The sequence below is a fragment of the Nestor notabilis genome, unplaced genomic scaffold (genome assembly GCF_000696875.1).
Source record: "Nestor notabilis isolate BGI_N333 unplaced genomic scaffold, ASM69687v1 scaffold8477, whole genome shotgun sequence".
Taxonomy (NCBI): Eukaryota; Metazoa; Chordata; class Aves; order Psittaciformes; family Psittacidae; genus Nestor; species Nestor notabilis.
In genome coordinates this window covers 46,643-63,564 of record NW_009936899.1, presented here as the reverse complement: position 1 = coordinate 63,564, position 16,922 = coordinate 46,643, and the positions used below count along the sequence as shown (strand labels likewise).

Genomic DNA, 16,922 nt, shown 5'->3' with positions numbered 1-16,922 from the left:
AGCGCATACCCCCACTAGTATAGTGGCGCAGGTTCAGAGGGGAAATCTGTTGTTTCATTAGTTTGCTGTTGATGGGCCTACAGTAGTTTAACAAAAGAGATATTAATTTCCAATTTCTGCCCTGAAATACTAGTCTGGATTAGGTGCAACAAATGAGTCAAGACTAAGAACAGTAACACTCATACAGCATTTTTCTTCCCAAATCTCACAGCACATTGCACAGAATGACATGCATCATTGTCAAACGTGCATAGAAGGGGAATCTGCAACTGATTTGCTCAAGGCTCTGCAAAACACCAGTAGAAAAACTACCAGTGACATTATATGGTCCTTTTCCTTCTGAAATTGCTTATTTACTGATGGGGAGCAGAACAAGGAGAAAGCAAGGCTGCAGCTCCACAGCTGGTAGTAGGCAGGTGGGACAGTTCTGCTCTCTGTGGCCTCGAGCACTTGAGTCCAGAAGCCATGCCCTGGGAAGGTACGAGAACTGATGCATCTCACGTCTTGGCAGGCTGTTGTGACTCTGCTAGCTTAGCCAAGTGACTGCTCAATCAGCTATATTTGTCTTACTTGTTCAAAAGATGGAGAACAGTTTGTCTTGTCTTGTCTTGTCTTGTCTTGACCACATGCCAAAGCTACTGGTCCAGGAGGAAGTGGGACCTAAGCATCTTTAGCATCTCAACCACAGAAACATCCACACCTCTGCCTTGAATAACAGGTCCCCTAACTAACAGATCAAACTGTTAATTAATTAATAATCCTTTTTTTTACAAAGTACTTTCTATACTTTGACATTGCAACACTATACCAGAATTGAAATGGTCTTGGGAAGGAGAGGGAGTAAGGGGCTGCATACCAGATCAACAAAGTATTAGCAATTTCAACAGAACTAGAAAGCCTCGAAAAGTGAGTGTGAATGACTTGCCAAAGGTTAACCATGGATGCTGCGCAGAGAGGGTGGGGAAGGGCAGGCAAGTGAGCAGCCTTCCCTATGAGACCATTCGCTCTATACTGTTAATGCCAGGAGGGTACAAGGCCATGGGATGTAACAAAAGCGATAAGCACTGAACAAAGTCTATTATTTTGTCCTGCCTTTTATGATAAAATTCACATTTAGCCTATGTAATACTGAGATAAAAGACTGTGCGTAAGCAAGGTGCAGACACTGCTCTAATGTGTTTGGAAAGTATAATTATATTTTCCTGTTAGAAATGCAGAGATGTAACTTTATTTTTTCTTTTTAATGAAACAAAATTTTAATGGATTTAATTTGATTTCAAATATTGACTGCCTCAATATATGCAATAAATCCTGATGGACACCAGGACAATTCACTGTACCATGCTGTCATCAAAAAAACAGATGAACTGAACCCAATCAGGTTGCTGTAATTATTACAGAACTGGAAATAGACTGGATCTTCAAAGATGCTTTTTAAAGAAAACATACTTTTAAAATCAAGTACAGCTGCTGCTGCTGAGCCCATGATAAAATTCTTTATTTAAAGAAGCCTTTCATCAAAACCTGGCAAATTCAGATGATTGTCACTTTGGGTAGGTAGGTCTGCTTTTTTTCAATTGAGAGCAAAATGAAAGTGTGCAACGGGATGAGAGCAAAGATGCGGGCTGTATTTAAGCTAACAGACCTCCTGACAGCTTGGGGATTTTCCCTGTGTTTTATGTTCAGAAAAATGAGCACAGTATATGGGCTTTGCTGATAAGAGTAGAAAAATGAATTGGCAGGCACTTCCCCAGACAAGACAGAAAAGCAGTGTTTGAACACAGCTGAAATTATAGAATCATAAGATCGCTCAGGTTGGGAAAGACCTTTAAGATCAACAAGTCCAACTGTTAACTTAGCAGTGCGAAGTCCACCGCTAAACCACGTGTCACGTTTAAATGTCTTTTAAATACCTACAGGTGATTCCACCACTTCTCTGGGCAGCCTGCTCCAGCGCCTGACAACCCTTTCGGGGAAGAAATTCTTCCTAATATTCAGTCTAAACCTCCCCTGGTGCAAATTTCCTCTTGTCCTATCATTTGTTACTTGGTGAAAGAGACCAAAAGCCACCTCACTACCACCTGCTTTCAGGTAGTTTCAGACAGTGATAAGATCTCCCCTGAGTTTCTCTTCTCCAGACTAAACAACCCCAGTTCTCTCAGCCATTCCTCATCAGGCTTGTGTTCCAGACCCTTCACCAGCTCTGTTGCCTTTCTCTGGACCAGCTCCAGCATCTCAATGTCTTTCTTGTAGTGAGGGGCCCAGAACTGAACACAGGATTTGAGGTGCAGCCTCACCAGTGCCCAGTACAGGGGGATGATCACTTTTTTGGTCCTGCTGGCCACACTGTTTCTGATACAGGCCAGGATGCTGCTTGCTGCTGGCCTTCTTAGCTGCCTGGGCACAATCTGGCTTATGTTCATCTGGCTGTTGACCAACATCTCTGGGTCCTTTTCCTCTGGAATCTTTTCAGCCACTCTTCCCCCAGCCTGTAGTGTTGCATGGAGTTGTTGTGACCCAAATGCAAGACCCAGCACTGAGACTTCTTGACCCTCATACATTTGGCCACATTGCATTGATCCAGCCTGTCCATATCCCTCTGTAGAGCTGCTTTAATAGATGATCACAGAACTGATGTTCAAAGCTCTCCATCTAATAGTTTTAGTTCTAGCTAAATACAAGGGAATTGAAAAGAGTCAGGAAGTAAAGCCATTTCTTGTGACTAGAGTAGCTGAAAGAAAACCCTTTGTTCTGAAAATAGCTGCTGTTTATCCATTACATGGCCAAGTCCTTGGAAGGTGAGGAACTACTGAATTAATGAAAACAGTTCAAAGAAATTTTGTTCAGAAATTTTATTGCTCCTTTTTTGATGGGATCAGTAGCAGTTAGAAAATATGGATGTTAAGAAGGTCTGGAATGCTCAGAAAATTTGTTTTATGTGGGCAAAAAAGAAGAATAACCTTGCAGTTTTCAAATTAAAGGAGCAACATCTGTCACTACAAACCAGAATGTGGTGCCTTGACTGTTCAAATCATTGCCTCACAAGGAGTATATAACTACAGCCATATCCCCCTCATAAAACACTAAGTTAATTACGGTCATAAAAGTATTAAAGCAATTAAAAAAAAAAAAAAAAGAAGACAAAATACTCAGCTTTTGAGCTGGATTTGGTAGTGCAAAATAAATATACGTAGTGCAAAAGAAGGTATCAGGGCCTTGTTGCCTTTATTGTGCAAACAGCTCCATAAAAGTGCACCAATATGCTGGATGGCATTTTACTTTGTAGATGCGCCTGAGTATCTGAGAGGTTTTGGGATGAGGTGACTGTGGCTACTGCATAACTTTCCTTGGGGGTGGTGGTGAAGAAAATATGAAGAAATGCTTACATGTGTTTCCCTGCCAAGAATCTTGCACATTGATCATGCATTGAATGTGGATGCCAGCTTTTGAGGGGCTCTTTAAATGAGAGAGAAAAGCCATCACAAAAAACAGTATCTAGAAGCCGCAGCCAGAAAAACTCAAACTGGAATTAGGGCACACTTGTCTAAGTCAGGCCCACACATTGCCTGGACAGCCCTGCAAGGAACCGCAGCTGCCTTTCCAGAAGATACACAGCACAAGCCTGGGTCATGCTTTGGGGCAGCAGGGTGCTCTTTGGGGGCCTGTGGAGCACTGGCAGCCCCTCGAATCTCAGCAGATCTGTAGGAGCACTTGATGATCAGGAGTGCAGGAGAGCAGACCAGTGATGACTGCTGCGGAAAGGACCCAGATGGAGATAACCTGTTCACCCTGAACCATACCTGGTATTTCTCCAGTAGAAGCAGCAACAAAGAGGTGACTCCAGAGAACGATTCACCTCAAACACCCACCTCTACTCGTGCTGGCAGCTTTAGATGGGTAAAGTCAGATGAGGTAAACCACTCCCTCCAGCACTCACTGATGTCCCTCTCCATGTGCCATTTACCTTTGAATTCAGACAATATGTAGCCATGACAGTCCATGACTAGTGATTTCTGCTTTAATAAGAAGCGAAAAGTAATAGGAAACCCAGTAACACTTTCAAAAATAATAATAAAAAAAGGGGTATCCAGTTGGTTATATCCATTTCTTCTTTATTATCATTTTTTCATTAGGAGCAATAATAACATTCTTTGTCTAATTCTTGACCAGTAGTTTAAACACCAATAGAAATATCAAGCCTCACTCAAAAATTAGCTTGTTTTGTTGTGGTTTTTTTTTTTTTAATTATTATTACCTTAAGAAGACAACAAATAGTCAATAACAAGACTTATCAAATTTCTAGTTAGCTTCATATTCCAGTGACAGAGGATGGAAAGCAACTCTGGATGCTATTTTAGATAGTGAAATTTGTACTTTGCAGAACTTATTTTAAAATCCTGCTATGCAGCATTATCTAATCTCCTTCTGCTCATCTAAAAATACCATCGTTCTAGCATGCAAAACAAATTATATTTGTCTGAGATTCATGAAAGAGGAAGCATTAAAAGTGCAAAACATTCAACACAGATCCAAATTCTGATAGAGATGAAAAACCTTACTCTGCAATTTTTGAAAGTTATTTAATCCAAAGGTCACACACAGTTTAGCTGTGCTCTGAGCATAAGAAACCAAGCATTATGGGAATGTGGTTCATAATTTAGCATAAGGACCTTTGTTCCAGTAGGAACATAGCCTAAAATAATGACACAGACCCTAAGCTGTATTCTTTCTTACCAGTGATAATTACAGGATATCAGGACAAGAAAAAAGTTTGCTGATCAGTGGTAGAATTCAAACTAAGGGATTATTAAATGTAGATGAGATTATTGATTTTTTTTTATTTGTATGAATAAGAAATACCTGATTTTAACAGAAGAAAGATGGGAAAAAATGTGAATTGGCTTAAAATTCAGGCATCTGAAACAGTCACTAACGCTATGATGCTTTTGATATACGTGGCATCAAGCCTCTCACTTTTGATGATCTTGTCACACATTATGGCTCCAGCTATTGCTTTTTTGACCAGATGCAAGGGTTTCCTCTTCCTAACTTGCCACTGTGCCCAGATATGCATTGCAGGATGTCTCACTTCTAGATGTCATCCCAAGAACTTTCATTTTAGTAAAAAACAAACCTTTTTTTTTTCACTGCACTTCTGTGCTCTCTGTGCTCATCCCGTGACCTAGCAGTCATTTCTGACTCATTCTGTTTCCTTGTATTTGCATTCCAAATAAATCCCGTTGCTGCTTCTTATATAGTATTTCTATACATTTACTTTTTTGTCAGTTTAATTCTGTGCTTTTATTACCATAACAACCTTTTATCTCCTTTATACACATACTATCAACTACAAGACATATAAGAATCAGACTGTATTCCTTGCACACTGGTTTGATGATGCTGGCTTTATTTAACCCCTTAGCAAATTTCCTTTTTTGTATCAGCAACATTTGTATTTTTGTCCAGTTATATTTCCCTGTGACAGGGTGAGAATTATTGTCTGCTCTCTCAGGTGCCTGTTTAAGGTTTGCTTCCCATTTCTCTGAAAAAAGGAAAGGAAAAAAAAAACCAAACCCCAAAAAGCAAAATGTATCCACAGCACCAAACTGTGTTAATTACATTTCTTAACTCCAGTGCAACAACTCCTCTGTCTTACTGAAGTTTCATGTCACCTATTTATTTTCTTCCATGCTCTCCTGTTCTTTTCTCCACAATAATATTCCCTGTCTTGTTCTCCCTTTACAATACTGGGTCCAGCTGAAGCAGTTTCTATGCCCCAGCAACTTCTGCAAAGGTTTAGCATTGTGTAGGTACTCTGAGGTGCCTGCTATCTCTCTCAGAGCAGCACAGGGTTATGACGTAGCCACCCTAACACTAATCTAAACCTTGTCATTGACAATTAATCACATGTATGTCCTGTGAAGGCAGCAGACAAGTTCTGGTCAAAACTTGAGAGAGGCACATAACACTTCAAAAAAGGTTGAAATTCTATTCACCATATAGAAAGTGAAAAATACATCAGACTTCACAGGGGGGACAAGTAAGTAGGTAAAAGATGCAATCACTTTCACCACTTGCTTTTTTCTCTATATGCTTTTTAGCTGTGCTACTCAGCACTGTGTTTGTGGATGTTTATACACTCTGACAACTTCTGGTTGCTACCTTAAGAGCATTTATTCCTCACGGAAACTCATTTCACATCTCATCAGTTACAGCAACGAGATGGAGAAACTGATTTCTTGTTTCTTGGAGGTATGTGCATGCTGGGTTGATGGCATAGCCACAGCCCGAGCTGAACTGAGTCCTGGCTTGAGCTCCCTCACACCTCCTCTGGGCTGGGTGTTACCCAGGTTTAGAGCTTCATTCTGTTTAAAAACAGGCTTTGGGCATTTCCAAAGAAAAGCAATGCAATGGAAAACACACTTTCATTTCAGCTCCCCTTTAGCAAGTTGGACAACAGTAGACATGAGCATTTGATCAAGGTGTGCCGCATCCATTTTGATGTATTGCTTTGTCGTTCCCTTTCATGGAGCCCTGCTGCATAACTCAGTATCACTTACGGTAGACTGTGCCTGAGATATGTTTTGAGACACTGCCAGCGCTTGGCCAGTTTGGTTTGTGGGGTTTGTGACACTATGTGGTAAGTCATGAGTATCTGTGCATGATCTCTGATCTCAAGCAACCCCAGAAGCTGTGGAAAACCACAGAGCATCACAAGACTCCTTCAGTCCCCCCTCCCCCTCCCATAAAAATATCTGTTTACTCAAGTTATGAACCCGTTTACTTCTGGAATTTGCTGAGTATTTTGTCAAAGTTATGGCAAACTTTGAGGTCACAAAAAAGACCTGAGATCTCATTATTAGATTTCCCAGGGCAATAAAAAAAAAAGATACCTCTTACCATGGCATTCTCATTTTCTCATTTTCCCTGCTGTTGCATTACTTCTTACAATTGGACATGATAGGAAAGAGCTGAACAGTCTATCCAGGGAACTGGAGCAGCACTCACAGCTTGGGGAAATTAAAGGCTACACGTGATAGCTATTAGTCCTGAGATACTAGGAGGGAGTGCTTGGTGGTGAGTACAGTGTGAGGCTTTGAACAGGAACTAAGGAGGAGTTAAAAAACATTAAGAGCATAAGGAGAAGATAACCTTGAAATCTCAGGACTAGAAGCTTCTCTCTCAACAAATGCTCTAAGCATTAGTGTCCCCACAGCTGCTGGCATGCAGCTACTCTGGCACTGCAAGTACTGACCACAAAGTGGTCAAAAGGCTCCAAAAAGGAGCCTACCACTTCTGTAAAATTTGCCTGCCTGTCTTTCTCACCCAGAAATATAGGGTAGCTCAGAAATGCCAGGCAACTTCTAAGTGATTCCCAGTTGCATTTTTACTGTTGAGGACAAGCACATTCATGTGCAGGACAAACTACTCTGGTGGGTCCAGGAGCTCAGTAGATAAAGCTCCAGGATAGCAGTTAGGCAAAATCAGCCTGGCAAGAGAAGTGGTCTGGGGTCTACAAGATTCAGTTTCAGCTGCTACAAACACTTTCTTTGCTCCACTACCTTATACTTCCTTCTGGTGTCTTTTGCAAGTAAATCAATGAAATTGAGACTTGTGTTTGAATCTTGCTTACATCCTCCTGCAGCAGAAGGCAGAGATTTTTAATCAAATTAACAGGAGTGAGGCTTTCGTAAAGTATGAAGCTCTAACCTTCATTACGCAACTAAAGGCTTTTTGGTTAAGGTTAGTGTATTTCAAATCGGCTTCAAAAAGTGTAAACCAACTCCATGGTTCTAAAACTGGCATGTTGAAAGGCCATTCCTCGGTGCCTTTACTGCCAGGCATTTAAATAAAATTAGTGTTAAGTGCCTAAGGATGACAAAGAATAAAACTGATTAGCTGTGTGTGGCTAATAATAATAATAAAGTGGAAAATATTTTGGACTAAAATTAATGGACACTTCTTTAGTATGTCATACGTGAATTTATCTGCATGACTTCCACTCATGTTAATGGGAGCCGCTTGGCTAAATTTCTGGTCAGTGAGCTGTTAATTCATCCCTAAGGGATTAAGTTTAAATTTAAACTTACAAAAGCCATTTAATGTTAAAGCTGAAACACTGTCTTGAATTCATATGGTTTTCAGAAAACAAAGGAGTAGTGAAATAAATTAGCAGTGATGCATTAGTGTGAATATTGAATTTCCTGAATTTAGTGTTTAATTTGGGGTGGTCAAAAGTCATGACATCCTGGGTCTGACCAATACCTGGTCAGTGTGATATTCTGGTGCCCCAGCACTACATGCTCCCAAACATCGAATAAAAAAATATAAGTGCTCGATAGCATGTTTATAATCAAAAGTTTTTTTCTAGCTACTGTCAGTAGTTGGCTTAAGTCCTGATACAGATGTGACCAATGATTCTTTAGTTTATATTATACTTCTGAATTATGTAACACTTACATTTAAGGATTGAAATATATAAATTAGTTCCCTTTCAATCTGTCTCTTGTTCTAATTCCCATTTTTTTTCTAAATTAAATTATCCAAAACTTTTGAGCCACTTTCCTTACATACGTTTTTGATGTATATCTTCTCCCATACTTTTCTTGATGTGTTTTTTCTGCTTCTATACATCTTTTCTGCTCCTGTCTGTATCCTTCTAAGCATCAGTGGGCAAAATCCAGTGTAAGTACCCCACCAATTTAAGGAGGCCATCATATTTGTGTTATTTCCTGTTCACCTCTACTCCTGCAGAAGACTGTCACTTCCTTTTTTCCTATCATCACTAAACTAAACTATTTTCCTGAAGCTCTTCACAGTGATTCATTACTCGACCTTTCCTCCAACTTCCACCCTTTATTTCTCCCTCCTCTCCTCACACCCCCAGTGTTACATGAATAGTTTAGACTAGTCATCCTAACACTTGCTGCTTTTCTAAACTGCACTTATAAGTAGTTACATAGGCCTTCTGAAATCTCTCATAGCCTTCTCTGCTGTTACAGGTATGTTATCTCCTGCACTAGCTGTCATTTTTGCCACCTCTCTGTTTACCTCCCTCCAGATGGATCATACATGACGTAACACTTAATTCGTGTGCTGGAGGCACCCACAGATAGCCACTTCCTATGTAGAAAACTGCACATTTCTTCAACCTCTTTGCTTGTTATCTCTTAACTATCTTCTAATCCATGTCTGATCTTATCTGGTTGCTCTCCGAAGGAAATGCCTTTAGCACTCTTGTACAATGTTGTTCTGTATAAATATTTATTCATACATAAGGCATTCTGAGTTCACTTTATCAGTTCATAGTCATCTAAGTGGTTTATACTATTAATTTGTTTTCTAATTAACTTTTCTACCACTGAGATAAGGCTTTCTGCTCTGTAATTACCAGGGTCATCTGCTGCATCTTGTTTAAAATTAGATAAACTATTAACTATTCTCTAGTCCTAGCTGATGCTGTATTCTGCAGTTAATTGTGATAAAGAAATCTCTTGCCTTGGAAAAGAGTAACCACATGCTCACAGCAAGGCAAAGGTTTGACCTTCAATGGCCTTCTGCTATTGCAGCCCTAGGGTCTCCCAAGTTAATGCCTTTAAAGTTCATTTTCACTTGAGACTTAAGCCAAGTGGTAAATCAGGTTCTCATAAAAGATGTATGTCAGAAATTAAGTCAGAATGGCATGAAGCTACCTACTTTTAGACAAATGAAAGGATAGTATCAAGTAACTTTCCTAGATATGTTCACTTTAGTAAATATTGTTCACGCTGGTTCTGAAAATACTGATTTAGAGGCAAGAAGATAAAAAGCTGTTTCATTGTTTCCTTCCTCTCTAAATGTGTTCCGAATGGATGAAAAATAAATCACAGAATCATAGAATCAATGGTTTGGGTTGGAAGGGACCCTTAACCCAACCTTTGGGTTGGAAGGGTCTCATATAGTTCTAACCCTCTGCCATGGGCAGGGACACCTTCCACTAGACCAGGTTGCTCAAAGCCCTGTCCAGCATGGCCTTGAATACTTCCAGAGATGAGGCATTCACAACTTCTCTGGGCAACCTGTTCCAGAGTCTCACTGCCTTCACAGTAAATAATTTCTTCCTCGTATCTAATCTAAATCTGCCCTCTTTCAGTTTAAAGCCATTCCCCCTTGTCCTGTCACCACATGCTGTTGTAAATACTATAATGGACTTTGCTCTTTTGCAAACATAAAGCCTTCCTAAAAAAACGCTGACTGGGAAAGAATCTAAGGCTGAAAGATTCATCTGCTTCCTACAGGTAATAAATCTGGAGGGAAAAAGAGTTTACAAGTGACTTAATTGTCATTTCTAAGCATGATTTAAGAAGATGTAGCACAAAACGAGAGGAAATGCAATCAAATGTCTCAAGCAACACATCTCTATGTTACTAAAAATAATATTTTCAGTGACATATACATTCATATTGTATCAATCCTTTTCTGGGAAAAATCAGTCCAACATATGCCTCATTCTTGCAAGAAAGTTCAGGAGGAAGCTGTGGTAGCATCCACACAGAAAGGTGTCAAAAGTTCTCTCCAATTTCTTCTAAATTAACTTATCCATAAACACCTGTTAACACTCCTGTCTAACACATATATAACCTCTTTCCACTCTGTTCATTCATCATTTCCAAATACAATTCACTGGGTGATATTGTGGCAACAAAGATGTTAATACTAAGCTTACTTAAAATCAGGCCTCCTGCAGCCATACATGGCTCTGAGAAAAGCCTTCAGAATACATGCAAGCAGTAAATATCCAAAACAAGAACCAAAGACAAGAAAAAGAGTGAAAATACCTCATGATATTTTTTCACTGTTTTCCCTGACATGCACATGCAGGATTTCCAGTTCGAAGTCCCGCAGCCACAGTTTCCTCCACAGCGCTGGACAAGGAGGCAGCGGGGGAAGAAAACAACATTTGTCAGCTTCAGTTCCTCCCTTAAATTGACAGAGTAATTTCTTGGAGTGCAGCTGTAACGTTTCACATCATCATTCAACCTGTCCAGGTCAACTGCAATGCAAAAGAAGTTTCATTAGTAAGGTTTGAGTGGGACATTCCTCTAGTTTGAACCACTCCCCAGGCAGTCAGTAACGCAAAGTAGTGTGACACTGGTTGGAAAATACGTGAAATACAGCAGTGACTTCCAAACAGACATAAACCCACCAATTTTAAATAATTACAGGTGGCCATCCAGGCTGCCATCCTGTGCCCGCTGACTCCCATAGCAGAGCTTACACTGACTATAAAAGTGAAGGGAAGGCTTGCCTGAAATATTGGCCTGAAAGCTGAAGACCGGTTATTTTATTTGCTTTGTCACTGATCTGTTAGATCCTTGAGTAAGAGATTTTCTCTGTGCTACTCTTTTCCCTCCTCTGCTTATACCTGGCTTATTTGAATGATGAGCTTTTTTTTTTTTTTTTGTTATTATAGGCATAACTCCTTTTGCCTAACTGCTGGCATACAAAAGGCAAACACTTTAAACATGGCTATTGCTGTGCTTATTAGAGAAAGGTCTTTGGAGAGTGATTCATCCCTTCCTCACAAGGGCATTTAGGACAGGTGGCATGACTTCCTTTCTCAAGTTGCCTGTCTGTATTGTTTATGGATAGAGTCTAGATAACTCTTTTAGATGGTCAAATCTAAACAATATTAATTTCAGCTGGTAAATGCTACTATAATAGGCATAAAAATAAATACAATTAAAACTAATGAGCTTCAATGAATGCCAGTAGTTGGTTGATGTTTAAATGCCTGGTATTCTCTGTGAGATATGTCATGTAAACAAGTAGTAAAGCCAACCATAAAAATAACTTACAGACTATCAACTGTGAGTTTAAGTGCTGTTTCTAGCTTTAGCTTGTAAAGCTAAAACAAAACAAAACCCTCTTCCATAAATACATTTTCCACAATTGTAACACAGCTAAAAGTAACAAATTTAATGGCTTTTATTTCTTTAGAAGTTCTCAGAGTTCTTTTTCTCTCCTTTTCTGCTTTCTTCTTTTTCTTACGATTCTGTCCACCAACTAAGTGTTCAAAAGCTCAGGAATTCAATCAGGACTGGACGACACGTCAGCTGGTGTTGAGTTCCCACCCCAAACAGTATTTGCTAATAGAAATATCATCAGGAAAATAGGAATGGTTTAAATGAGAAATTAGATAAGGGTGTAGTGTTGGTGAACATATCATATTTTCATGGGCATGTTTAATAGCTCAACACCATCTCTTCTCCTGATAGTACCTATGCTTGTGCTTTACTATAAGCATGTGAAAACCTTCCACAAAGACACCTCCATGACTCAGTCCTTGTCAACATCACAAAGTAAACTGTGGAAAAAGCTGTGATGATGTAAATACCATGCACCTTTACATGCTGGCCTGGAGATATTCACAAGGCAGATATGCAAGATACAAGTCATAAATGTCACAAGTGCTATTACAGAAAATCATAGCAGCTTCACTTTTCTGGCAAGGTGTTATCTCAGTCAATGGAAATTTAGCAGATAAATTGTGATTTTATAGCAACTGTGGTACATCTCACCATGAAATCTCAGTGGCTCTCTCCAGACAGCTAGCATCTCTTCAAAAGAGGTATAGATCATCCTCCTGATAGAAGCACAAAATCGATAGGGCTGCTGGTATACTCATGCACTGGGAGAAAAATTCACTACAAATGTCCGCAGTCAAGACTTACAAGTCCAGAGAATATTGATTTCTTTGTTTTAACAGATGATATTTTCTTGTCTGCTGATATTCTCCAAAGCCGCTCCTTCTCATTGCAAGGTCTCAGGCTAATTCTTCTCACAGGGAAGTGTTTCCCTCTACTCTAAATGTTCTCATTGGGACCTTTGCCATCAGCTTTGCTTACCAATATAACAAAGAGGTACTGGGTTGCTATCCATTTTAGACAGTGAAGGAAAAATTAACCAATGTAAAAAGAGGGCAGATAATTTTGTGCCTTCATGATTAATTAAATTTCTTGAGAGGAAAGCCTGGATCATCCACACTCATGCAACGATCCAGGGGAATGGATATTGATATGAGCAGGCTTCTATCGGGACAGGCTGAACAAGGACTGATGGTGCCTCTCTATACAGTTAGAATAAAATTCTTAAAGGCTTAAATCAGCCTTAATTCAGCTGAAGTAATGTAGGAAACAAGGCTTCCAGTAACAAACTGGTCATAAAGAGGGCCCAGACTCATGTCACATGAACTGACTGACATCTGTGTCCAGGAGAAGTCCAGAGGACTGAACAAAATTTGATCTATCACAGATGAAATTTCCACTCCGGCTCAATAGTCCCTCTTCCTGCACTGAGCTGATACCTATTTTCACTGCTGCGTTATCAACACAGAAATGAGTCTTCGTAATGAGACTGGCAGAGAGGGAAAGCACCAGCATTTAAAGAGCCAGGGCAGGGGGGCTTTCCTGCAGAGACCATATTATATTCATCACAGCGTTACACATATTAGCTTCAGTACTTAAGCTGCTCCATTTAAGTGGCAAGGGGTGACCTGGCAAAGGGCTTTCACCGGAGGGAAGGCTTTGTTCACTAGCTTTCAAAAGCCTCATTTTGTTGACTTTCAGAAATCTTTGCAAGGTCTTTTAGGCTGTAGCTGAGTCAGTACTGTGGAGAGCTGCTGACTTGCTTGAAGCATAGGAGGGAATAACCAGATAATTAGGATAATTTTTTTCTCTATGCAGTATGAAGGAATCAGGTGTTTTTGGTGAGGGCTCAAAACTTTCTCTGGATGCATTCTTAAGGAATTCGATAATCAACCAGTAGCAAAATACATTTTATTTAGTGTATTTTTCTATGTTGAACTATATTTGAAAAATTTTCCAATAAATTGCATGAAAATTGCATGAATTCTCCTTGGTGTCATCTCAAGACACTCTGATCCTGACTTACTAGCATTTTTTGGGACCCCAAATCCCAGAGTTATCAATGTGAATTCTCTGCACTTTGCTGTATCTTAGGTATCAGAGTCCAGGTTGGAATGGAGAAATACAATATCAGACAGGTCTTATTTTAGTGATCTTGAAATACTAAAAATAACTTCAAGCAGCAGAGGAAAGACTAAATAAAGGGCTTAAGAGATACACAAGTCATTCTCCATAAAAATTCATATGGAGGTAAACACCTACACTCTTTTTGACTCTGGTTTACAGAAATCCACTGCTTGGTAGGATAAGGTGAGCATACAATGTCTTCTGTGAACAGGGTATACTGTACTCTGATAGCATCAGACTGATGCACAAGAACAGGTCCTATTGCCTAATTAGCTTTAGACTATGGTTTGCAGTGCCCTAACAAAGGAACACATTTTGCAGTGAACAACTCTCTCTGCTGAAAGCTTCGATATGCATTTTTCCTTGTCTTGGGATTGTTTTACTGTCTGGAGCCAGACCATTTCCTCATCCATATAACGATGAGATTTTACAGTACAGTCAGTTTTATGCATCACTTCACTGCTGTAACTAAAATGTAACTGAGCCTTGGTGTGATTGGTGTGAAATCCTGCTGCTTTTCTTATCAAGGACTGAAACCACTGGAGTCCTTAATTTAAAACTAGAACTAAAGCGTTCTCTAGACTGGATACAAATAACTTCAAAGTATTATTACAGAATGTCTGCATCAGAATTCAATTTAAAGGCAAGGCAGACATAAAAAGAGACACTGGAGCAGTAAGCTGGATAGTAAGGGTACGCTGTCCCCTCCTCCCTCTCAAATCCTGTGTCTAAATCCATCCTCATTTCATAGTCCTATGGCATGTGCTTGCCTTGAAACATCGATCTTAATCAGAGGAAAGGACTGATATCAGGGACTGCAGCTAATACCAAGTTTTATTTAAGAAGGACAGCCTTAAAGATTGCAGAGAAAACCCGTGCTGCTGGTCACTGATTAATTTTAAAAAGACAGGAAGTCTGTTAGAGTTTCTTTTAAGACTTTATTGTTCCAAGTTCATACATGGCCCTAACATTGCCATATCTGAATATTTTACACTTTTTTTTCATGCATCAGCCACATACCAGAGCTGAGGTGTAAGATATGGTAGCCACCTTGGTATTCCTATAGTACATGTCAAGGCCATCTACAAGCAAGACAAGAAGGATTCAGGCAGCCTATCCTCATTCCAGTGTGAAATAAAGGGGCAAATTCTCCTGAAAGCAATGTTCAGGTACATGAAAGACAAGAGGGTGATTGGAAACTGACCAAATAGATTTACCAAGGGCAAATCATGATGGACCAGCCTGAAAGTCTGCTATGATGAGACAACTCTCTTGGTGGATGAGGTGAAATCAGCAGAATCATCTGCTGATTTTTGTCAGTAATCCATAGTAGTATCCTTACAGCCAAACTGCTGAGATATAATGGGAAAGGTGGACTACAAATTTGGTAGATAACCAGAAGGTCTAAGAGGCTTGAGCAAAATGGTCAGCAATTCCAAATACAGCTTGTGGCTGGTTACTAGCCATGTTCTCCAGGCAGTAATGCTGGGGTTAACACTGTCGAAGATCTTTACTAATGATCAGAACAATGGAATGATATGAACCCTCAGCAAGTTTGTCAGTGACATCACATTAAGGGAATTTGTCCATGTGCTGCAGGGCTCCCATTCAGAAGGATCTCAGCAGTCTGGATAAATGAGCTGGCAAGAACCTCACCAGGCTCAGTGATAGAAAATGGAAATTCCTGTGCCTGGCATGGAATAACCCCATGCATCAGTCCAGACTGGGGACACACTGGTTAAGAAGAAGCTTTGCAAAAAAAAGCCTTGTCATCCTGGTAAACATCAGGTTCAACATGAGTCAGCTGTTTGCCTTGCAGTGTCACAGGCTGAACGCTGAGCTGCATTAGGAAGAATTTGGCAGCAGGTCGAGGGAGATGAATACTCACGTTCATTCAGCTTTTGTGAACCTGCATCTGCAGTACTGTGTGCAGGTTTGAGCCCTCTTCAGCAGAAAAGGATGAACAAACTGGAAGTTCAGTGATGGGTGACTGTGGTGGTTAAAGTACTGGTCCAAAACAGCCACAGTGAGGCTGAGAGAACCAGATTTGTTTAGCCTGGAAGGAAGACTAAAGGGGGTTCTAATAACTCTCTCTGGCTATCTGAAAGGGGCTACTGGGAGAATGAAGTAAGTCTCTTCCTGAATGTGCACAGCAAAAATACAAGGCAAAAAATCACAGGTTGCAGCAAGGGATATTTCAGTGAGCTCTAACAAAAACTAATCACCATGAGGCGGTCAAACACTGGGACAAGTTATCCAACAGCTTGTGGAATCGCTGGCCCCTGTTCATATTTTGTACATCAGCAAGGGATGGAACTGTAGTGTGGTTCGAGTATTGTGTGTCAATTGGGGATCCAGAGCTCATCATCCATTTTTATGTGTTGCTTACAGTTTACAACAAAGGTTGTGCTGGTGTTTTGGGTTTAAAAAATTCCTCCTATAAAGCATGGCATTTCACAGAGAACTACAAATATATTGAACCCTTTCTCCCAAGCATTCACTTTCAGCTAGCATAAAGGTGTGTGGCAGGGCTGTGTCAGGTAGAGTAGAGCAATGAAAGACATTCTGAGCACTGCTGTAGCTGACTGAGGCTATGGTGTGGTTGAACTTGGATTGGAAAATGCAGTCACATACATATGATAAACAGTCACATCTTCCTCTGGTTAAATCAACTAAACGCACTGACACTGATGAAATTACTCTCCATAGCAAATGCTGACCAAACACTGTGGCTTTTAGTCTTCAACACATATAGTTAAAGGTTTTCACTGTTCCACTGCACATACTTAATGATATCACAATAATTACTTTGTTAAATCTACCTGAAAACTTTGGGACATGTCCAAGTCTTTCTCTTGGGAGCTGGGGAAAAGATGTTGCAATTTGGAT

The 16,922-nt window shown here is 40.1% G+C and overlaps 1 protein-coding gene across 1 annotated transcript in view; it reads right to left on the bottom strand.

Moving 5' to 3' along the window:
• Nucleotides 1-16,922, bottom strand: part of PDGFD (platelet derived growth factor D) — a gene marked incomplete at its 5' end in the record, with an annotated part of 55,061 nt that overhangs the window by 1,224 nt on the left and 36,915 nt on the right. Inside the window, one exon of the mRNA XM_010018572.1 lies at nucleotides 10,818-11,032. Coding sequence (XP_010016874.1) covers nucleotides 10,818-11,032 — 215 coding nt within the window. The remainder of the gene's footprint in view (nucleotides 1-10,817; nucleotides 11,033-16,922) is intronic.